The 25,375-nt window shown below is 32.5% G+C and overlaps 1 protein-coding gene across 1 annotated transcript; it reads right to left on the bottom strand.

The window, feature by feature from the left end:
* Positions 1–7,601: 7,601 nt before the first annotated feature.
* On the bottom strand, positions 7,602–8,860 carry LOC120073923. Its single transcript, XM_039026842.1, has one exon. It carries the CDS (start codon positions 8,544–8,546, stop codon positions 8,046–8,048), a length of 501 nt encoding a protein of 166 aa, XP_038882770.1. The 5' UTR covers positions 8,547–8,860; the 3' UTR covers positions 7,602–8,045.
* Positions 8,861–25,375: the final 16,515 nt, after the last annotated feature.

The following is a 25,375-nucleotide window of genomic DNA, read 5'->3' as shown; positions in this document are numbered from 1 at the left end:
CCAATTATTGGAAGGCACCAATGCGCAGTGGAAGAAATCAGGATCCATAAGCACTCTAATTCATTAATTTTGGAAGAAAAGAGAACATGCTTCAACAGAAATAAATAGGTTTCATGACATACCTTTGAAGAACTTCCTCTAAGCTTTGATTCAGATGCAAATCTCCACAGAATCTTGTTGTAGACCACCCCAAGATCTTTTCTACTATCCTCTTGGAGCTCAAGATTGAATAGTGGGACTCAAAATAAGCTGGAATTAAGGGAATTTGGAGAAGCTCACAGCAACAACTAAGTAGAAGAACACCCTTCTTCTCTCAAATTTTTCTCAAAATTTTGTTCGGTTGCAATCACTTCAAAACACTCCATTTCTTCAATATATTGCAGACATTCATGCAAAGAAATTTCTTGTACGAGATGCAGATCATGCTTGGAGTTAATGAAGAGAATGTGGGTAGTTGTGGTAAGCTAGTAGAAGAAGACAATGGAAAAAACGATTTTCCAACTTTTGTGTTTTTGTTTTCTTTTTCAATTTTATCTAAATTGATTTCATAAATCAATTTTATTTAATAAAACAGAATATATTATTAATTTAAAAAAATTAATTTCATAAATTAATTTTCTTTAATAAAATTAATAAATAATTTAAATAATTCTAATTAATTTAATATCAAATATTAAATTAATTTTTAACACAATTCCATCTTCAAATATTTAAATCATATTTAAATATAATTTCTCCAAATTCATTTAATTCTAGTTTGAACATTTCAAAATAACTTATCACGTTATTCTAGAGCTTATCCATTTACGAGCTAGTAGGGGGACCTCGCGGACCTAAAGAACATGGGCTCCATCGATTCGAGATTAATCGGCTAAACTCATTAGACTGATCTAAACCCTAACTAATGTGTGATTCCACTAAAACCCATAGTTGAACTCCCTTCACTGTAGATATATTATGTCTACTCGATATAACCATGATTAGTAGGTTAACGTTTTACCCCTGAAATTACCTCTTGTTCCTTAAGTCCCATTGATCCCCTAATGAATAATTGATTTGTGATCCAATCAACAAATCGAATTCCTCTCAGGCCAATGAGAGAGTGAGACCTCTTGTTCAAGACCCAGAATCAACACTTGAAGGGAACAACCTCTCTACTGATCCTAATCAGGTAGGAATGAATTTCCTCTTGCACCCTATGTTCCCAATTATTCATCCGGTCTTATCCCTAAAATGGTAAGCTTATTGAGCAGAGGCAATTGGTCTACTCTCACCGTTTGCAGATCAAAAGGATAATCCCGAACAAACAGGAGTTCATAGCTAGCTCAGGATTAAGGTTAAGTTGTCTAGGTCATCGTTTTGAAATAGTTAGTCTTAAACAGTAAACAATGTTGTAAAGTAAGAGTGACTGGTTTCGTGGTCCGATCTTGCACAAAACTCATTTGCATAGGACACCCCCACTCCTCATGTCTCAACATGCACAAATTAGGATCACTTCATATGTAACACTTTACAACTCTTTGTAACAACTACAGAGTAGGTCACATCCCATAGTGTTACCAGAATAAGGTACCCAACCTTATTCATATACTATAGTTCATTTTGACTATTTACTCGAATCTGATCCACTTATATGTCTATACATAAAGTTCAAGTACTCATATAATAGTCAAAGAACTTAGGTTTATTGTATTTCTAAAAACAATATATTCAATAACAACTTTATTGAATTCTCAGAATAAGTTCTAATGTTTACAAAACCACGAGTTTTAGGTCATAAAACCCAATAAAGTGTCACTTTCTTAACGTTTTTAAAACGTCAAGAAAATTAACATTCTTGATATTGGCTTCCTTGACCTTTTTAAAAATGTCAAGAAAAGTCATTCTTGGCATTTAAAAAATGTCAAGAAACATTGTTTTTGTAGTAATGGAAGCACCAAATGTGGATACTACATCATGAGGTATATGAGGGATATTGTGACTAAAAGAAGTATTGTCATCTCAGATTTGGACTGTTATCATTATTTTGACATTTCAAATAGAATAGGAAAAAATAGAATCCATTATAATATTTTACTTTTATGTTTACGATTGATACAAAGAAACCGTACTCACAAATCGAGTTAGATGAGTTTGCGGATAGAGTTGGCTATATTTTTAGGTTGCTATATGTGATCGTGGTTCGTCATTTTGGATGTGTTTGTTCTGGCTGATCAATTTATGGATTTACTTCATAACCATATAGGTGTAATATCTTTTGGTATTTTTCAAATATGCACGGGGGAGGGGTTTGAATTGGTACATGTGTTGATAGATGGATAGTTTTGATAGAAGTTTTGAAAATGTATTTTCTGAAACTGTTCATATTGGGTTGACTGTTAGAATTATGTTCCTTATATTGCTTTGGAAAAATGTCATATGGGTTGACGGTTAGAATTATGTTCCTTAGGTTGTACTATTTACAATGTTAAAGAAGCTAAATTTTTATAAAGAGATATTGGTGGTTTTTTATTGATATATAAGTTTGTCAATGCGTGTATATCGTTTATTTGATTGATGACTGTATGTCATATATATACCTACTATGGTTGTTGAATCAAAATACAAGAGTAATTATAGGTAAACACGTCAAAATTGTAGATTTTTCTTAAAAAATTACAAGCAAATTTCTTGATTTTTTTCCTTTTCAAGAATGCTCATATTCTTGACATTTCAAACATGTCAAGTGTCTGTGTTTCTTAACGTTTTTTAAATGTCAAGTTCACAAAATTCTTTGACGTTTTTTCCTTGTCAAGAATGCTCATATTCTTTACATTTCAAACATGAAGTGTCTGTGTTTCTTGATTTTTTTTAAATGTCAAATGTCACTTTTTTTTGACATTTTTAAAACGTCAAGAAAATGACATTCTTGCCATTTTAAAAATTTCAAAAAACACTGTTTTTGTAGTAGTGATATCTCACATTTTCACCAACTTTTGTTGTGTTGCAAAGCTCAATCTCAGGCATGGCAGAGGAAACACAAGGTTTACACTATAATTAATTATTTTCTGCAATCATTCTTAATATGTAATGGAGAGTTTCTTTAGTTTTAGAGTTGGAATGAGATTTTTGTGTTTTAATCTTGTTGAATAGGTCAACCATTTATTTCAAATGTTTAGATCACATTGCAGTTTTTTAGGACGTTGGATTGTCTCTTAGTTTTTAGAAGATTGAATCAAATATTATTTTCTTTAAATAAAATATATTTTAAATACCAATAAAATCTAGTTGTTATGATTTTAAAAAATATGTATTTTTAAATAAATTAACTATAGATACTATTTGGGGTATTTTTGTAATTTAATAATTAGTAATTAATTAAATTCAAATTCCTTTTGCTATTTTTCCTCACCTAAATATATCTTGCTATTTTTCAAGATGAAAATTTTAAAAATGCTATTTGTCATGTTAACGCAAAAGAAAAAAAAAATAATAATTAAAAAAAAAAGAGAAAAAAATGGCCCTCGAAGATATATCTTCATTTACTTTATAGACTTACCTGTAAGGCTATAACATATATGAAAATTAAGAGGAACACCTTATTTATGATAAGATATTAAATTGAAATAAAAAAGTGTCTTCATTATGATGAGAACTTTTTTGGAGAGAGAAAATTATCCGGATAATGAAATCTTTTAGCAGAACCAAAGATTTTATCTTACTTCACCTTTAGCCATGCCAAAAAGAAACTATTTCACTTTTTCCTTTTTTCCTTTTATTTTCCCCTTTTTTATTAATTAAAAAAAATCCTTCATTTGAAGGAGAGAACATTTGCCGCATGAATCACGAGTCTATTAGCTTTAGCTTTGATGGTGTTAGTAATGCACTATTTTTACATTTTGATAATTCACTTATTTTTTCCATTTTTTTAGGTCTCATTAAATTATTGATTAAAACTACGACATTCATAATTTTTTAATAAAAAATTATGTTATTTTAAACATAGTTACGTTCAATTGGTTTAGACATGTATATCATTTTTAAGAGATTTGAATTTTAAATCTCTCAACCCAAAATATTATTCATCATAACTTAAAGCAAAAACAAACCAACAAGAAAATATTGTGATTTTTTAATTTCTCTTTTGAAATATTGTGATTTTTTTAATTTCTCTTTTGAAACTTAACTTCATAAACAAGTAACATAATTTAAGATAAATGCATTCCTCATTAAAGGTAGAAGAGAGTTAAAATGAAAAGTTACAATTCCAAAAAATAGAATCTTTCTCAAGATCAGAGATTGACAATTAATCAAAAGGTAATGAAATCAAAGATGGACTACTTTAATTTGTTGCCATTTCTATGGCATTTCACGAACCTCTGAACTCCACCTCCACAAAGATTTCTATAATTTCATCAACGATGTTTTTTTCGTTTTAGCCAAAGAAATCCACACTCTTGTAGTTGATAGTGTCGGTTAATAATATCCATAAAATCTAATTCAACAACAAAAAAAAAAAAAAAAGAGAGGATGACTTCCAAAACGTGCCTAAATAAAGATAATTAAGTAAGAATGACTGTGTTTTCTAACACCTTTATTTGTCATATTTTTCAAATCACTTGATAACTAGTGGAGATTGAAAAACTTCAAGAACCACGAACCACCCACCTCAGTCCTTAATCCTCCTTTTGCTATTTTCTTTTTAATTCTTCACATAATCTCTTAAAACTATAAAGTTTATATGATGAGAAGATTGACAGTACACCATTTCTTTGATTGCATTATCTAGGAAGGGAAAATGTTAGGAAAAGTAAATAATAATGTGACATTGAGCATTGAGCATATTGAAAAGGTGAAAGGAAATATAAAGACTGAGATGGTGACTCTTTACCTTACCAATCAAAGGGAAAGTTATGTTCTGTATAGGATAGAAGGGGACCCTTCAAATTATTCTAATTCTTCACCCCCATTAATCTCAGCCGCAAACAAAGAAAAACACACTTTTTAATTAGTATTTAAAAAAAGAGATAAATATCCATAATGGTAGTAAATAAACTTCTTCTTGGTTAACTTTACATGGAAAGTATATACAACTTAATTCAAATATTAAAAGAAAAGGAGGGGATTATTATCAAGAGGGACCAAGATGCGTTGTTCCGATCAATGTGGATGTCAAATCCAAACTGTACAAAAACAACTTTACAGGATGCAATTTGGGCACAATCTCTTATGCCTCATAATACTCATATCTGGAGAAGAAGAGCACCAGCAGGTGGACACAATATTTTTTATTTTTATTTTTTTGGAAGGGGAAAATAAAATAAAATAAATGTGGTGTGATTGTGAAGAATAAGATTATACCCCACTTGTAAGTGCAAAGCTAACATTTTGCATTATTCTATTGTGGAAATTGGTAAGTTATATGGGGACTATCATTTCCTTTCCCACCCTACTCTTTGTTTATCCATTAATTTCTATTTTATTTTAACTTTTTGAAAAGAAAAAAAAATCTTACCCTAAATGGTTGTATCGATTTTAATTCCAAACTTTCAATTTTATCGATTTATTTCGATTTCTTTAATTTTAATTCATATTCTCCAGACACGTGCACTTTCAAAATAATGAATATTAATCCATACAATTACTCAAATTTAAGATCTAAATTGATGAAATTAAAAATTTAAGATTAAAAAGAATATAGCATATGAGATTATTTAATATAAAGTTCTATATCTATCTTTGTTGTATTAGTGTGTGTATATTTATATAAATAAACTTTGAAAATCACATGCAAGTGTATTGATTTTGATGAATGTAGGATTGTAAACGGTGGTGGATCGACGAATTTATTATTAGACTAGTTAGTGATTTTGATATTATGTTAGTTTTCTATATAATAAATATAAAGTTGAAAGGGGTTCCAATCCATACTAAATTCATTCTTGATTGTAAGCGAAGAAAATGTATATTCAAAGAACTATATCCTTTTGAAGAACTTCTAGTTTCCTTGACCATGTTTGTACAATACTATGAAGATCTTGCGCATCCATTAAATTAATTTTGGAAAATTAATAATTTAATTAATATTTATGACATCATCCAACCAGAAAAAGATAAAAAGAAAGAGTCATTTTTAAAGGAGAAAAAAATGACCATTTTAGGGATATTTAAGTGATTTCTTGCCATTTAAATTCAATAATTTAATCAGAAATATGAAAATATATAATCTGTTATCTTTTTTCGATCTTTCTAATTTTTATTCATTTAAGATCATATTTTAATTATTTTTGTTACCATTTTTTATTTGAATATATGTACATGTCGAAAATTTATAACATTTTAAATGACTTATTGTGATCCTTTTGATAGATCTAAAAAGCCCCAAACTTTGGGAGATAAGAATGATCATTTTAATACCTATATTTTGAATATTTTATATAAAGAGAACGATAAATTAATTAATTAATAATAATGCTGTACAGACGTAGTAATCTTGCACAAGATATTGAAAAATTTTCCTATCGACCCTACTATATGATATTTTGCACCTTTTTCTTCTCTCTTTTCCTAATTTATAACATTTTATTTATTTATAGATACAACTTGCACTTTTATGAATTAGAAAAAAAAAAAAGTATCCAAATATCACTTAATGTGGATGAGATTTGTGAGATTCAAGCTAGATAGTTATGCTTACATTTGGTTTGATAACTATTTGATATATATATATATATTTTAAATTCTACTTGTTTTTAAGTAATTGTTATAAAATGGATTTCTACTCTCCTAAAACCCATGTATTTTTAGCTAAATTTCACGAGAAAAAAAATGTTTTAAAAAATTTCATAAATTTTTAAAACTTAGCTTGAATTTTTAAAATACTAATAGAGTGTAGATTACATAACATAAAAACTTATAGGTAAAAGTTGTGTTTCTAATTTAAAAACAAAAAATTAAAGTCTCATTTGATAACCATTTCCTTTACGGATTTTGGCTTTTGAAAATTAGTTTATTTTCTCTCAATTTCTTACCATGATTTACATCTTTTTTTTATGTAAATGGTTGAATTCTTAGCCAAATTTCAAAAACAAAAATAAGTTTTAAAAGCTATTTTTTAGTTTTCAAATTTTAGCTTGATTTTTTAAACCATTGATAAAAATTAGATAACAAAAGAAGAAATTTAAAAGTGAAAGTAGTGTCTATAAACTTAATTTATATATAAAAAAAAAAATCTAAAACCAAATAGTTATCATACAAAGTCCAAATAAGTATAAATTATTCAATTTTCTAATATAAATTATTTCAATACGATAAAAAGGATGAAAAAAAAAAGACGGTCTTAAATTTGATTTAAGGAAACTTTTTATTTATTTAGTAGATCACATGTGATCTCTATATAAGCCAAGTAATCAAAATCGCATAGAATAAGTTATGAGTTATAGTTGAATATTAGCATAGTTAACTAGACACATATATCTTTGATTGTAGGATTAGAAATTTGAATTTCCACCCACAAAATAAGTTTAATAATAAAACTAATAAGAGTTAGATTTCCAAAATATTTAACAACTAAACAAAATATATATGTATTCCAAAGACCAAAAAGCATAATCCTTGTCAAGTATAGTAAACTATAATAGCAATTAGATTATTCCCAGGTCCAAAAGAATCACATCACAGACACCACAACAAAATTATACTCGAAACATAAAGCGAAAATTATGAATTCTGATAACAATCCCCAGAGATTAATGTAAGTCCTTCCCCCCCTCAGTTGTCTAAATCAAAATACAAACACATATAATATATATTCCGTTGCCAATTACTAACCAAAACGATCTCAATCACATATCTCAACCCTCCAATTTACATCCTCCAGTTCAGATCTTCACCTGTAACCCACCGGCAGCAGAATCATAATTTCCCCTCAAATCTTCATTTGTACACATATATATATATATATTCATGATCAAACAGAGAGATTTAGATTTTTTTTTTTTTTAAAGAAAATTAAGAAAATGAATCAATTTCGGGAAGAAAAAAAACTCTCCTCCGTCAAATTCCATTTAAAGATCAGTTGGGAACTCAGAAATGCTCTCTAAATGAGGCCTCCACACTCCGACCCGTCCCCGCCGCTTATCCTTCTGAGCCGTCGTCAATTTCTCCGACAGAATTTCACTCAGGTACCGATCCGAAACTACCAAATTCGTCACTGATATACCCGAACCGACACCGGTTCCGGGTAATTCCTTCTTCTTCTTCTTGGTGGTCAGAGATTTGGACCGGGGCTTTTCCGGAGCTGGAGGAAGGGGCATGAGAAAGTAAATTTTTCCTCGTTGGAGCTGGGCGTCAGGCGGGAGGATCACGATCTTGGGGACGACGCGATCGTCGGAGGTGGGGGAGGAGGGTTTTTTGAGGACGTGTTTAGGATTGGCCTTCATGACGTCACTGGCCCGGATGGTACCGGCGATTTCCTCGACGTGGCCGTTGCAATGGACGATTCTGATGACGTCGAGAGAGCCACATGGGAGTATGCAGGAGATGCAGCATCTAATGGTGTTCTTCATGGGCGGGGATTTAAATCTCTGTTTTGGTTGTTCTGTTTTCTCATAAAGAGAGAGAGAGAGTATGAAGTTTTTGATGCAGAGATCAAAGAGATGTATAGAAATGGAATTGAAAGGAAATTATAATGAAAGCGAAAGTGAAAAAGGGTTCTATTCTTTTGGGCTCCAAAAATTTGTGTTACCAATGATGCCGATGCCGATGCATGTATATATATATATATATATATATATATATATTTATAATACCATCCTTTTTAAGCTTTGCCTTTGGCTTCCTTTAGAATTACATCTCAAAAGTGTGTGTTTGTGTGTTGTGTTGTGTATGTATGAAGAGAGAAAAGTTTCCTTTTTAAAAAAAAAAAAGAAAATTAAAAAGAAAAAAAAAAAAGAAAAAAGAAAATTCTTATGGATTTGGATTGGATGAAATTCATGGCACTAATAATTGGCAGCCTCCACCTGTACTTTCCCCTTTGGATCCATCACACACAGGGTCCCCTTCCCACCCTCTCCTTTCCCCTTCAATAATTTCATTAAATTTTACTACTTTTTTCCAAATTCAATCCAATTGTCTACCCAACAACAACAAAAAAAAGCCGCTTCTAGGATGCATATCATTATTCCTTCCATTTCATTTAATTAACCTACACTCAATAAGGATGAATTGATTTTATTCATGAAGTTTAAGGGTAAAATTATCTATGGCCTCTCGAATGTAGCTAGGTGCGGGAGCCTTGGATGCACTAGCGATCAACACATAGGGGAATGGTTGCCCGAGTTTCTCAACATGGTATCTTGCACCTTATGTTTATGATATCTACATTCAACTGTGCCTTAGAGACATGGTTGAAGCAAGTCTTCTTACACAACATGTTAGCTTTTGGTCTTGTGGGATAGGATATCAAGGACGTAGAGGGAGATTGCCTTGTCAACAAGTCAAACCAAGTCAGCACATACAAATCATCCAAGTCTATCCAAATCAGTAGATCTGTGTCATCCAATATGGAGAATATTTCAATAACAGATTTGGTTAAGAAAGATTCCTAGTGGTTATGGATTAACCATTTGGGTTGTGCCATTAGTATAACATTTTATGTGAATATTTTATTATGCTTTGCTCATCCCAAATAGGGATTCATCTATGTAAATGGTCTTGCCTCCCTCAATATAAAAACAAGAAAAATTACTTTCGAGCACCTCTCTTCTTCACTGTTTAAGTTTCTTAACTTGGTATCAAAGCTTCCATGGCCAACACCAGCTCCTGTAGGAATTCCTCCTTTGCTCATGGCAGTGCTAATTTCAACTACCCCTTTGAATTAACTACTTAATCAGATCACAACTATCAAGTTGGATCACAGTAACTTCCTTCTTTGGAAAAACCTGGCACTCCCAATCCTTCAAAGTTACAAGCTCGAAGGACACTTGACTTGACAAACACCATGTTCACAGGCATTCCTCTAGTCAAATGCTAGCAATACAACAACCATTGAAGCTGCTGCGACAACAAAAGCTCCAAGTTTTGATGAAAGCTCCTGCAATGGAATCTCGAGCTCTTCGACAACCCCACAAGTAAATCCTTAATATGAAATATGGATGATAGTAGATCAGCTACTTCTTGGGTGGTTATACAACTCAATCACGCCTGAAGTGGCAGTCCAAATGATGGGTGCAATTGTGCTAAAGACCTCTGGACCAACATTTAACAACTGTTCGGAGTTTAGTCAAGAGCTAAAGAAGATTATTTGAGGCAAGCTTTTCAAACTACCAGGAAAGGTAACCTTAAAATGGAAGAATACTCACAAATCATGAAAACTAATGCTGACAACCTTGAGCGAGCAGAGAGCATTGTTCCCATGAGAACTTCAGTGTCTAGGTTCTACTAGGTCTCAATGAAGAGTTCAATGCAGAGGAAGGGGCAGAGGAAGGTACAAACCAATTTTTCAAGTCTGTGGAAAGGAAGGTCACACTGCTTACTTCTATTTTAATCGGTATAACTGAGAATTTGTACCCAACCCACCTCAAACCAGAGGAGGTTTCACTCTTGCCTAAGGGATGGGAGCTTCTTCGGTTCCTTCTGCCTTTGCCACAACTCAATCTGCCAATCAATATTTAGCCACTTCTAAGAACATAATGACACCAACTGTATGCCGATAATGGAGCCTCTAGCCATGTAACAACTTATTACAACAATCTTGTGAATTCTATTGAGTATGGAGGTAAAGATCTTGTAACTGTTGCTAATGGAGAATGTTTAAATATATCTTATGTAGGCTGTGGTTATTTGAAGTCTGGAAATAATAAGTTGAAACTTAATAACATGTTGTGTGTTCCTTATATTGCTAAGAATTTGGTTAGCATATCCAAACTCACTCATGATAATGTTGTTTACATTGAATTTCACATTGATTGTTGTCTTGTAAAGGCCAAGGGTATGGGGCAGGTCCTACTAAAAAGGGTGCTTAAAGATGGTTTATACTAGTTCAAGAACTCTGATGTTGATTCAAGGACACCTACTATGGTGCATACAACTCAGTTATAGTCAGTGGACAAAAAATAACAATATGCCTGCCTTAATTTTGTCAAATTCTAGTGTGTCTGTTAGTAGTAGGGTGTTCAAGACCATTTGACATAGGCGACTTGGTCATCCATCTCTTAAAATACTTGAGTTGGTGATTAAGAAATGTAATCTTCCTATTATACTTAATGTAGATTTTCAATTTTGTGAATCCTGCCGCTATGGAAAAACCCATTTTCTTTAGTTTCCTAACTCCACTTCCCGAGCTACTGCACCATTTGAGTTGATTCACACTAATGTTTGGGGTCCGACTCCAATCTTGTCCATTGATGGTTATAAATATTATGTGTTCTTTGTTAATGATTTCAGGAGATTTGTTAATGATTTCAGGAGATTCACCTGGATCTATCCTCTACGGCTAAAAAGTGAAACTTTGGCTACGTTTCAACACTTTATCACCTTAGTTAAAACTCAATTTGGGGCACACAAGGCACTTCGGTCCGAAAATGGGGGAGAATACACTTGGGTTCATCAATATTGTCATCAAAAGGGTATCATCTTATGAATGTGATGTCCACACACATCAGCACAAAATGGCAGGGCAGAGAGAAAGCACAGATTGGTTACTGATATTGGACTTACCTTGTTAGCTCAGGCATCTCTACCCTTCACTCATTGGTGGGATGCCTTTGTGTACACTGTTTATTTAATCAATGGGCTACCTGTTGGGCTATATGTCCTAAAATTCGTAGTTTTGTGAACATTAAACTTATTCTATTTAAAATAAAAATGTTATTAAGATTTATACAATAAAGTAGTTATTAAATATATAAATTGTAAAGCTTAAATTCAATAAACTAACGAACCCCTAGCTATAGAATGAATACTTGAACTTTTTGTGGAGACATAAAAGTGGATCAAGTTTGAGTATATAGCCAAAACGATCTATAAGTATAAGGATAGGGATGGATACCTTATTTTGGAGATACTATAGATGCGGCTCGCTTTTTATTTGATACAAACGATGTGATCCCAAAATTGTTCATGTGGAAACATGCGAGTGGAGACATTCTATGTAAAAAGATGTTTGTATAAGGTCGTACCACGAAATAGTCACTTTTTCTTACAATGTTGTTTACGGTTAAAATTGACTATTTCAATCTAATGACCTAAGGTAACTCGATTTCGATCCTGAGCTAACTATGAACTCCTGTTTATTTGGGATTATCTTTAATCTTTATGGGTGAGAGTGGCTCAACATCGCCACTCAATAATCCCATTTTAGGAGTAAAACCGGGTAGATAGCTGGGGATATAGTCCTACAAGATGGAATTCACTCCTACTCGATTTTAGGGTTAGCAGATAGGTTTTTTTCCTTAAGTATTGACTTCTAGTCTTGAATAAGGGGCCTCACCCTCTCTATGACTAAGAGAGACTTGGTTTATTGGTAGGACCATAAACTAATTGTTCATTAGTGGATTAGTGGAGACTTAAAGAGCAAGATGTATTATAGGGGTAAAACGGTAATTTTGACCCAACTGTTAATACGAACAACCTGTGAAGAATTGAATTACTGATCGTGGTTAAATTAAGTGAACAGAAATATATCTACAGTGAAGAAAGTGCAGCTACTGAGCTTTAATGGAGTGATCCAATAGTTAATGAATGCTGATTAATTTGGTTAAAAGAGTTTAGCCAAATAATCTCGGATCGTTGAAGCTCATGATCTATAGATCCATTAAGTCCCCTTACTAGCTCCTAAACATATTAAACCTTAAAATAGTGTGATGAGAAAATTTGAAACGTTCAAATTCAATTTAAGAGAATTATTAATTATATATGACATAATTATACGTTTAATATCGAACTAGATGAAATTAGAGTGTTGGAAAATATTTAAATATTAGATACATGAATAGGAATTCATGTTTGGAATACATGGTGTGTTAATATTAGATATTTAATTAATTAATTAATTAAAATTTTTAATTAATTATTTAAATTTAATTTTATTTAAAATTAATTTTAAAAGAATTTGATTTAGATTAATCAATTGAATTAATTTGAAAAATAAATTCATTTTAAATTTCATTTTATTGAAAATCATTTTTAATTAGGAAAAATCCTTTTAGTGGATTTATCCAACTTACAACGCCTTGCATCCACTCACTATTTTAAGTATTTGTGTCAATTTAACATGTAATAAGATTGTATATAAAATTTGATTAAATATGAGTTAATCAGCTGGAAAATGATTCATGCAATCGAGAAATTTAGAGAGAATTTGTTCTCTCTAGGTTTTGGACACCAAAATTGAAAAATTCTCCAAATTCTTCAAATTCAACCTCATTTTGGATCCCACAATCCTCAAGAGAAAAGTATGAAAGATCTTGTGGTGGTCTACAATCAATTAAGTGAAGAATTGAGCTGTCGATTGGAGCTTTGGAAGAGATTCTTCAAAGGTAAATTTCTGAAACCTTAAGTTGTATTTCTAACATTGCATGCTTATTAGCTTAAATTAATGTAGTTAGAGTGCTTAAGATCCTGTTTTCTTCTGACTGTTGATTGTCAACACCATCACTACTAAGTTCAGTTCTAAAAGATAAGTCTCCTATTGAGGTCTTACACAACATTCAACTGGATTTTAGAAGCTTAAGGATATTTGGTTGCGCAGGCTATCTGTATCTTTGACCATATAACAACAATAAGTTTATCTATCGGTCTGAAAAAATGTGTGTATCTGGGCCTCAGTTTGCACCACAAATTCTACAAATGTCTGAATCAGTTTGAACCTATTATTTATATCTCATTATGTTGTTTTTAATGAACCTGACTTTCCCTTCAAGTATGATTTTGCAGGTTGTCCAAAACTCAATTCTCAGGCTACCAAAAACACACAACGCTCCTCTCCTATCTCATGGTTGCAACACTTTTCTACGGTGACTAATCCCTTGTCACACACATAAATTGTCTTTAATCTCTCTCAAATGCAGCTTTTGTCTCAGCACAATATCCCTCACCAACCAGCAAACCTACCATCTCCAATCTCAAATTGGGTGTCTCACTTGCCAACATCCTCTACAGTGCCATTTCTCAACCATCTTCACCGAATTAACACTCCTTACCTCCCTTACTACAAGTACACTATTCTCCTAATCCCAGTCCAATCCTTCTTGACCCCTTCACTAAACCAACTTCCCCTTCCCTACCTTCATCTGTTCCAGTAAACCAACAAACTAATATTCAATTACCTAGCCATCCCATGATTACCCATGGCAAGGTAGAGATATTCAAATCGAAGGTATGACTGTTCTAAGCTTCAAAAGATCGGACTCTCACTTAACCGGTTGTGGATGCTCTCAGAACACGTTAGTGGAGAGCTGTAATGGATTCTAAATTCTCTGCCTTAATGAACAATAATACATGGACTTTGGTACCTTCCACACCCTTACTAAATGGAGTAGACAACAAATAGATCTTTCGTATAAAGAGAAACCCTAATGGCATTATCCAATGCTATAAAGCTCGCCTAGTTGCCAAAGGCTTTCACCAAAGCGCAGGTGTAGATTTTTTTGAAACCTTCAGTCTTATGGTAAAAACATCTACTCTTATGGTAAAAGCATCTAATGTTCGAGTGGTAATTAGCATTGTTGCTTCTCAAGGGTGGAGGCTTAGACAACTTGACTTTAATAATGCATTCTTAAACAGTACTCTTGAAGAGGATGTCTATATGTATCAACCTCAAAGTTGTGTTAATAGAAGCTTCCCAAACCATGTATGCAAGCTAAATAAAGCTATATATGGCTTTAAACAGGAACCTCGGGCATGGAATAACACCTTTAAGGATGCTTTGTGATCATGGGGCTTTCAAAATGCCAAGTAAGATACTTCTCTCTTTATCCTTTGCAATGGTTCTGATGTGGTTCTGCTACTAGTATATGTAGATGATGTTATTATCACAGGAAATAATGTCTCACTAATATCCAAATTGATTAAGGTTCTGGATAGTAAGTTTGCTCTTAAGGATCTTGGCACATTACATTACTTCTTGGGTGTTCAAATCCACTACTTGGACAATGGTATTATCCTAAATCAGGAAAAACAGGTTAATGATCTCTTCCTCAAACTTGACTTTCATGATGTGGAGCCAGCCCCTACACCAAGTGTTATGAATAGTCATCTGTCCTTAACTGATGGCATTCATCTTCAAGACATGTTCACTTACTGTTCCACAATTGAAGCTCTACAATACTTAACCAACACTCGCTCGGACATCACCTACATAGTTCATCAGCTTAGTCAATTCCTCAAATAGCTCACTGATGTGCACTGGCAGTCCGTTAAGAGAGTCCTATGTTAGATAGGTGGTGCTAAAAATTATGGCCTACACATTCAATCCAATTCAACCATGGATATATTTGCCTTTTCTGATGTTAATTGGGCAGCAAACATTGATGACAAAAAATCCATTGCTGCGTATTATGTCTTCCTTGGTGGAAATCTTGTCTCGTGGACCTCCAAGAAACAATCAGTGGTAGCTAGATCAAGTATGAAATCTGAGTATCTGGCCCTCGCACATGCAAGCATTTGGTTACAACAACTACTTGGAGAAATTGGCATGCCACGAAAGTCGACTCTTACACTTTGGTGCGATAACTTGAGTGCCAGAGCACTAGCCGTCAACATTTTCTTTCATGTTGAACAAAACATATCGAAATTGACATACACTTTGTTCATGATCAAGTGTTAAACAGGAAGTTGGACATGCGTTATATACCCTCATCTGATTAGATAGCAGACTACCTTACAAAAACACTGACTCATTCTCAGTTTTTTAGCCTCAGATCCAAACTTGGGGTTGTTGAATTTGTTGAGTTTTATGCTCTAAAACTCGTAAATAGTAAATGTTATTAATTGACCGTCATCAATAAAGTGTTATAGATGTTAAATCAATAAATGTTATTTTTAAATTGTTGTCTATCTTATCTTAATAACCCTAAATTTAATAAACTATCATCCAAGGTTGTCTTATGAGTTTTGAACTGTATGTGGAGACATACATGGATCAATATTCAAGATACAACCTAAGTGGTACCTTATCTTGGTAACACTATGGAACCGACCCACTTTGTATTTAATACAAACGTAATGATTCAACGTGTTTGTGTAGGTGACACACGAGTGGGGTTATCCTATGCAATGAGTTTGCATAAGATTGGACCGTGAAATAGTAACCACTAAATGTAACATCGTTGACTAGTTTGGTTCCCACTTCAATAGGATGACCTAGGCGACTATTCTCAATCTTGAGTATATTAACTTCCGTTCACGAGGGATTGTCCTTTGATTTGCATGGATGAGGGTGACCAGATCACCAACCCAATATGCCTACTATTTTAGGGACAAGACCGAGTGTTGCGTTAGGAACATTATAATATAAGATGGAATTCACTCCTTCCCTCATTGAGGGTAAATAGATGAGTGTTCCCTTAAGTGGTGTCTCTGGGACTTGAATAAAGAGCCCTACCCTATCATTGGTCCAAGAGGGATTTCTGTTTATTGGTTGGACCATAAACAAGTTGTTCGTTAGAGGAGCACTAGTACTTAAAGAGGGTAACCTAAGGGTAAAACGATAATTTGACCCAGTTGGAGTTATGAGCACTCGTGAAGGATTAACTTGCTGGTATTGATCTATATCCATGGACATAGAAATATATATGTAGTGAGAAGAGTGCAGTTGTGAGTCTTTAGTGGAGTGTACTCACAGTTAACGAATATTAATTAACTTAGTTAATGAGTTTAACCAATTAATCTCATATCGTTGGAGCTTCTGATCTATAGGTCTACCAGGTCCCCTCGTTACCTCAATAGAGGATACTTAAGAGGGATAATTTGAATTGTTCAAATTAATTTGAAGAAACTATATATTAATGTGATTAATATATAATTAATTGTAGATATGATCTATAATTAAAATGGAGAGTAATAGTTGAATAGAATTTAAATTAATTCAAGTGAATTAGATTTAAATTCAAAGAATTGATTAATAGAGAGGTTTTGCACATATACATGGGACATATGATAATTACATTAAATTGGGTTTAATGTATAAGTAGTTATTTAATTATTGTGCAAATCAAAATTATATAAGTGTTATTTAATTACACAAATTAAATAAGTGTTATTTAATTGAACTAATTAATTGAATAAGTGTTATTTAATTATATTGGCTAATTAATTAAATAAATGTTATTTAATTAACTTTAGAAAATAAAAATACATTGGGAAAGATGCATGACCCTTTTCTATATAAAGACCTCCTCATGGCCCTTTGGGAATACATACATTGAATAAGCAATTCTCATTGCAGAGAAACTCTGACAATACACAACTTCTTTAGTGTTATTGTGCATAATTTTCTCTAAGCCATAAATCCCCTCTACTTTCCAAAACCTTATTCTCCTCTTCCTTTCCCAATGGTTGGATACCACATATCCCTCTATTAGAATCCTAGAGAATAACGAGGTAACTCTTGTGGTAGTGTTCGAGATCGCTCAAGGAGTTGTTCGTGATCAAGACCGTTTGAAGATCTATTCATTGGCACCTTGGAGAGGATTGTTCGTGGCACTTGGGGAATCTACAAAGGTAAGAATCGTTCTAATCCTTTCTCCAATAGCATGCTAGTTTACGTATTTATCTATTCCGTTTAGTATAATGATTTTTTTAATGTAAAAATTGAATCGGGGGATGCAAGGTGTTCTAGCACGAGACGCTTCCGCTACATGATTCGATCCCTTCAACACTACCCCCTCGTTTGAGGGGAGATATCAAGGAAGTACAGGGAGACTTCCTTGTAAGTAAGTCAAACTAAGTTAGCACATCCAAATCATCCAAGTCCATCCCAATCAGCAGATGTGTGTCATCCAATATGGAGAATATTTCAATAACAAATTTGGTTAAGAAAGATTCGTAGTGGTTATGGATTAACCATTTATGTTGTGCCATTTGTATAACATTTTTTGTGTATATTTTATTATTCTTTGTTCAATTAGGGATTCATCTATATAAATTTTCTTGCCTCCCTCAATACGAAGGCAAGGAAAATTGCTTTCGAGGACCTCTCTTCTTCACTGTTTAAGTTTCTTAACTTGGGATCCCTTTTAGAGCTCTAGATCATGAACATCGTATTATGTATTCCATTCACTAGTTGGTGTATGTGTTTCATGTTGATTATGATTATGAGCTTGTTTTTTTAATCTTTATCGTTTATGTCTTGATTGTGGAAGAAACTGACACAAAATGTTTTATCATTTGAAAGAAAGAAATTTTTATTAAGAACGTGTAAAGATTGACACTTTTGAGAGTACTTTCTCACTCTTTCAATACTCACTCACTCACTCACTCACTCTTCCTTGTCTAACTCTCTAGCTTTTTTCTTATATCTTCCTTTCTTTGCTTTCTTTACTTCACTTACAAATGGGCATACAATCCTATTTATAGGTGTGAGATTCATATAGCTCAAGAAAAATGATTTTCTAGACTTCTATAGGATCTGACCTATTCTAGATATTTCTACGATATTATCCACTCCTGAAGACATGCTAGAATGTTTCTAGATCATTTCTTTTGAAATACTTATTTACAATCTTTTAGATAAATCTAGAGACATTGATAGCACCCAAAATGTACTATATTAGTGCTTGTAATCTTTCTCATTTATGATATTTAATGTACTTAAATGTTTATATTTGTAGGATCTCGAATAATACATGCATTCAAAAATGTTACGGGTTGTTCGAGATTAAATTGGAGCAAGTGGGAGCTAAAAGTGGCATTGGAGGCTTCAAACGAAAGAGAAAATGACAAATCTGCTCCAGAGAGCATCGTGGCACCCTACAGCGCTACGACACAACGTTCTTCACAAAATGCTAAAAAAGGGTGTAGCCTAGAATGGATATAAAATATGCTCTTAGGTTTTTTAATCATATCTTTTGATCCGGGTGGCCGTTTTGGATGAATGACCACTCATTTTCTTTCTTTATTTATTTTTTTTTGTCTTCTATTCATCTAAAACATTAGTTTTAGACTTTGGGTTGAATATTTCTCAGTAATTGGGATGAAAGATGGCGAGTTTGAGCTTTCTCATCTTAAAGGGAAGGTAAGGATCCATAATTCCTAGTTTTTGAGATTTTCTCCAATTGTAACATTATGATACCTGTGCTAAACTCTTAATCTTTATTGTTTCTATTTTGTCTTTGGACTCTTTACTGTCTTTGCATATTTCTTGTTGTATTTTTGCTTGAGGATGTACGATTATTAGCTAGGCAATAAATCACAATATGTTCCATATAATTGTAATTTGATCAAAGGTAGTAAAAGGTTAGTTAGACTTGTGATTCGTTGTCTATGATGAAAAGCATTTCTCTATCGACCTAAGAAGAATCACGTTGAATGTTTAATTAGGCGCTTGAAAATTGAACATTCGCCTTAGCATAATCCCAAGTCTTAATGCATCAGTCCAAATTAATTAGGATGCTTCTCATCTGATAAGCATCCTAATTAAATTGACTAATTTGATAAATGGACTCTCACCTAGCTTTTCTAAGTGAGTTGGCTAAACTTAGACAATATCCAAGTTAGTCCGATGAATCTATGATGAAGCAAACAATTGGGAATACCTCTAAAAACTAGAATATGTCACTTTTACTTTTCTTGCAATTTACATTCCACATTTTATTTTTCTACACTTGCTTCTCAACCCACACAAAAAACTCCCATTTACCACTTTAGCTAAAGAATTAAATTTGAAAAATTAATCTTTGTGCTTCTGGAGGACCGATCCAGTCTTGCGAGTTGTAGTACTTAGTAATATAGATTGTATTGATTGATATAATTCAAATTTTATTTGATTGATAGAGAGAGGTTTACGACACTCTTTCTGTGATCCTTCAGATATCTTATGTTTACACTTAAATTATACGTAGATACACTTGAAAAAGGTTCTAAAATTGTTAATATTACCTTTTATTTTACCATTGACTTAGGACTATAAAGTCTTTTTTTTCCTTTTAATATTGTTCCATATTTGGAAAAAAAGAAAAAAAAAAAAGGTTGATGTGAAAATTTCAGTTGAAGTTGAAACAAAGCTCTCGCTCTCGTCTGGCAAACAGCAAGAGATTAATTAGGTATAAATGAATCATAATCTGTTTTAAAAAACGATGGGAACACGTGATGGGGAGGGGAGTGAAACGTCATAACAAATAGTAGGTGAAGAGGGGCAGGACTGTTGTAGGACCCATTATTATATATATATATAAAAAATTTTTTTTAATAGTTTTGGTTAAATATATTTGAAATTGGGGGGGAAAAATAGGGGAAGGGAAGGGGAAATCTTGTTTGAGGAGAGGGAAATTCCATGTATGAGGTTGAGATTTATTTGCTTTCATTGTCTATCCCCAAACCCCAAAGCCAAATGTCATGTGGGTTGTTCCTTTCAATGGAAAGTCAGGCTCTCATTTCATACACTTTGTTTATTTCTTTTTGAAAAAAATTTAGGTACCATCCCTACCGCATCAAATTAAAAATTGTCACATTATTTTTTTTGATGTATGCAGAAAAATGGAAATATATTAATTATGCTACATCTAAGTACTGTTCTTTCTTTTTTACTTTAGTTGGAATTGAAATGGAAGTGTGTGTTGACTTGAGTGGAGTAGTTGTATCTACTTCCCATATCTTTCTTACACACACCCATTTCACAACTAAAACCAAAAGGTATTCAATTCAAACACAATATCATTACATAAAACAAATCCCATCATCTTCATCTTTATCCATAACCAAAAGCTAAATTAAAAAAGCATCTCATTTTGTACATTGAATTTGTACCATTAAAGGATTCTTGATTTGATTCATTTTCATTTTAATACGGATTACATTCATTTTTCTTTTCTTCAGTCTTTAAGAAAAGAGGGATTTAATTAATTGTAATTGGATGAATGGTGCCCTCTTGATCTTGGGTTAATGTCCCATCAAATGTATGCCCCGCCCATTTGTTAGTGGGCAGCATGTGAATTTGTGGTATGAAGAGAGGAGAGGGGTCCATTTCTTTCTTTTTCCTTTTTCATTTTTTTTTCTCCATTTTACCCCTAAGAAGTTTGTATAATTATTACTTTTTTAGTTTCTATATCCTTATTATTTGAAGTTTAGTTAATCGTTTATAATTTAAATTTAACATGATTAGTTCATTAGTTTTGACATGATAGGATTAAAAGAAGATTAGAAAAATTAGTTTGGTCATAAATTTAACATGATTCCGTAAAAGAAAATTAGAAAATTTTTGTTTTTCAACTTTTATGCCACATGTTTAGTAAGCTCCATTTGAGGGAATCGAATCAAAATTCAGAATGAAATATGGGGTTAAAAAATGTAATCTACTGATTAAAAGCTATTTGATGACAGTTTTGAATTTCCTTTTCCAGAAAAAAATTGACAAACAGTTATTTTATGATCAAGTTTTGGTTTTATGTGTAATTGTTTTTTCCTTAAAAACACTTAGGATTATATGATGTGACAAGCATCAAAAGTATAAATACATATGATATGACAATTCATATTTTATTCCATATTCATTTTCAATTTGCAGGCCTCTCTCGGGTCCTTTTGAGCAAGGATACTGCCCATTAATATTTTTTTCTTTCATCATTTATGGAAAATTCTCTCTTTGTAAAGAGAAAATAGTTCCTTTTGATACAGCAATTTTTTTCAAAAGAGGAAATTCTTTTCATTAAGTCCCCAAGAACAAAACAAATGCGAGAGTTGTGGCCGACTTAGTATAGTTTAAAGAAAGTTTTCAGATATTTGTATATCTTTATATGATTTTTTTTTCAGTCTAACCATACGTGAAGGTGGAGATTCCTTTGACTTTTTTTTTTTTTTTTATTCAATGTTATAAATTTATAATTTCTTATCAATTGAATATTATATACTTCGATTAACTTATATGAAAACATGTGTAGTTCTTTTTCTTACCTAACATGTAATTGTTGATATCGAATTTTAGTATCAATTGTGAATTTGTAATTTACAGTAGGACTTAAACGATTGTCATGCACAATAGAATACCTTACACGTGTGTGGTACTTAGTCACCAACTCTCTGACGATCAAGTTAGTAATTATTTAGAGATAGATAGTTAGAGAACAGAAAATTCAAATCATTTTCAGCATAACTCAAATGTTTAGAACACTTTTAATTATATAGAAAAATGGTTACATAACTATTATTTTAGCAAATTAATCTTTCGAATGATTAATTTAACTGTTACTAACTTAATTTAGTCATTACAAATAGATTCAAGTACAAGTTGTTGGCTTAATAGACCAACACTTGGTTATAATTTGTCTACCAAGAGACTGACCCTTATGGCTAACCATATGAATCGACCTTCATGAAACCTACGAAATTGGCTTATGTGGCCTTTTTAACTTCCTTAGCCGATCCTAAGAATCTGTCTTTATAGTTCTTGTTAATTTTATGATGAGAAATTGATATCTTTAGTTTTAATGGTTAAGTCTATAAGTTGGCCATCATACTTAATCTAAATAAAACCATCTCTTATAATGATCTATTGGTCCATCAAATAAAGTAGGATAAAATTAAATGACTATAAATAACAACCTTTTTTCCAAAAATAACAACAATAATAATAATGACACCAAAATTTATAAAGTTCACCCTTTTAACTATGCTATTTCATGGTTTTGTAGTTTCCTTTTTTAATATGTTTGTGGGTTATACTATAAAATTGAAAGAATAATACGGGAGAATGGTATTACAAATATGTAAACATATTGCCTAAAAATTGTATATATATTCACCTCTAAGTACTCAAAAAGATATGTCTTCCTCTATTTTCTCTCACTCCAAACTCCAAAAATCCAACACAAAGTACTATTGGACCTCTCCTAAATGGCCTACATTTTAACCACAAGACTACTATAACTAAGCATATCTTTAAAAACACTATTCTCCCTACAACCAACAATATAATTGAATCTAGCTAGACGTCATTGGGCGCATTTTCTTCGACAATAGAATTTTAAATTCATCCAAGTGTTTGAATGTCTCTTTTGTATGTCTCTTTATGATGTTGTGACACAAGAAAATTATTGTACTACCCCAAATAAATCCTTCCTTTTGGGATTTGATTGGACTCCTCCCAAAATTTAATTTTGACACTTTATCTCTCCTTTATTTTTCTTTAATTTAATATATAAGTTTTATAATATTTATAATTGTTCTATCCATTGGCTAACATAAAAATAGGATTTTTATGGGCCACTTTTGGACCAAAGAATCACAAATCCGGGAGGGTAGATTGCTAAGGGTAAAATCGAAATAATGACAGTCACGTAAGGACTAGAAGAGTGTAAGAAACGAGCTAATGGTCTGATGGCTGTCTCTTATACACATCTAGATGTGTATAAGCGTAAGGACTAGAAGAGTGTAAGAAACGAGCTAATGGTCTGATGGAGGAAGAGACCAGAGAAATGAATGGCATTGGACCAAATGACCCAACTTGCCCACCTCGACCTCGGTGGCGAGTGGCTTTGTTGGGCCAAATGATCCAACATGCACTCCTCGGCCGAGCCTCTTTCCATCTCTAAAGGTCCATTTCTCGTGGACCATGATCCAAGCCCCCTTGCCCTGTCCGAATTTGCATTCCCTAATCCCAATTAGATTTGGAACCCTAGGTCCACCTCACTATAAATAAGGGGTCATGGGCATCACCCAAGGTAAGTTCTTCTTCTTATTTCTAACTTGCTCTGGCCCTTTACTAAATACTAATATATGCATCATAGGTTCTATAGTAGGCATCACACTGGTATTTTCTTCTTCTTTATCTTGTAGGTCGTCTTTCTTTCCCAAATTATAAATTTACTATTGTAGGCATGTGAAGGTCAAGTGAATCTTCCACTACAAGAAAACACCCCTTTCTCAACACTTAAAATCGTCGAAAAATGATAAAAAAAAACCATGCATCGAAAGATCCACTCTCGACGACAAACTAGTTGTCAGAAGGTTGGTCAGGATATATCCGTCAAGAGAACATCTCTCGATGTGGTAACATATGTTGTCAGGAGTTGATATAAACTTCTGACGCTTGATATACGACATTAGTAGTTTGAGTTTCTGAATTTGAACTCCCTGCGGCTTAAGAACTCCCGGCATGTTTCGTTGGGAGATAGTCTTTTTTTAATTTTTAATTTTTTAAAATTTCATCTGAATAACATAAAATGTATAACATTATTAAGCAAATAAAAAATATTCAAATAAGAAACAAAACAAACAAACAAAGTCAAAAGTATTCTTTATTATAGAAAAGTTGGCAAAATGGTCTACAAATGAAATATGTCTTGATAAATACATAGAAGAAAGAACTCTCAACATCATCTCCAACACAACATCTCCAACATTTCCAACATCATCTCCAAACAAACAAAAACCATAAGGTGAGTCCTACAATCCTACAAAACAAAGAAAATCCTATAATGCTATAACAAAGAAAATCAACACACTTCCAAGACTACATGTTCTCAATCTTAAACCTCCACAAACACATAAAGACCACAAGTTGAATTCCTAAAGAATAATTTATCTCAACCCATCCACACAACATTCAAAATTCATAAACTTTGAAAAACAAATAAAAGACATATGATTAATCATACAATCCTACAAAACAAAGAAAATCAACACACTTCCAAAACTACATTCTCAACCTGAAAACGCCACAAACACACAAAAACCACAAGTTGAACTCCAAAAGAAAGATAACTAATCTCTACCCATCTGATACAACCTTTAAATCTGGATAGGAATTCCTATACAAATTTTGCCATCAACAAGGGTTGCCTTACTTTTATTTTCTTGGTAAAAGGCATTCAAACTTCAATTATTTGTTGGGATTGATATTCAAAATCTCTCTTATATTCTCATAGTTTGTAAACTTGTATAAACAAATTATTATTAATAAAATAATTATTACATATAAAATGATTAGTCTCTCTTTATAACACTATGGCTAGAAGAGACTTACATTTCACTAGGATGACCATAGGTGACTTAACCTTAATACCGAATGAGTTGTAAACTTCTGCCTATGAGTGGTGTTCCTTTGATTGTATGGGTGAGAGTGGCCAGATTCGCAAACTCAATATCCTTACTATTTTGGAGATTCATCTGAATGGGGAGCTGGGAACTCAATTATACAAGATAGAATTCACTCATTTCCTTTGTTAGGGTAAGTAGATGATTT

This window comes from Benincasa hispida, chromosome 3, assembly GCF_009727055.1.
Source record: "Benincasa hispida cultivar B227 chromosome 3, ASM972705v1, whole genome shotgun sequence".
Taxonomy (NCBI): Eukaryota; Viridiplantae; Streptophyta; class Magnoliopsida; order Cucurbitales; family Cucurbitaceae; genus Benincasa; species Benincasa hispida.
The sequence above is the reverse complement of the archived record's forward strand: the minus strand, read 5'-3'. Positions and strand labels throughout refer to the sequence as shown.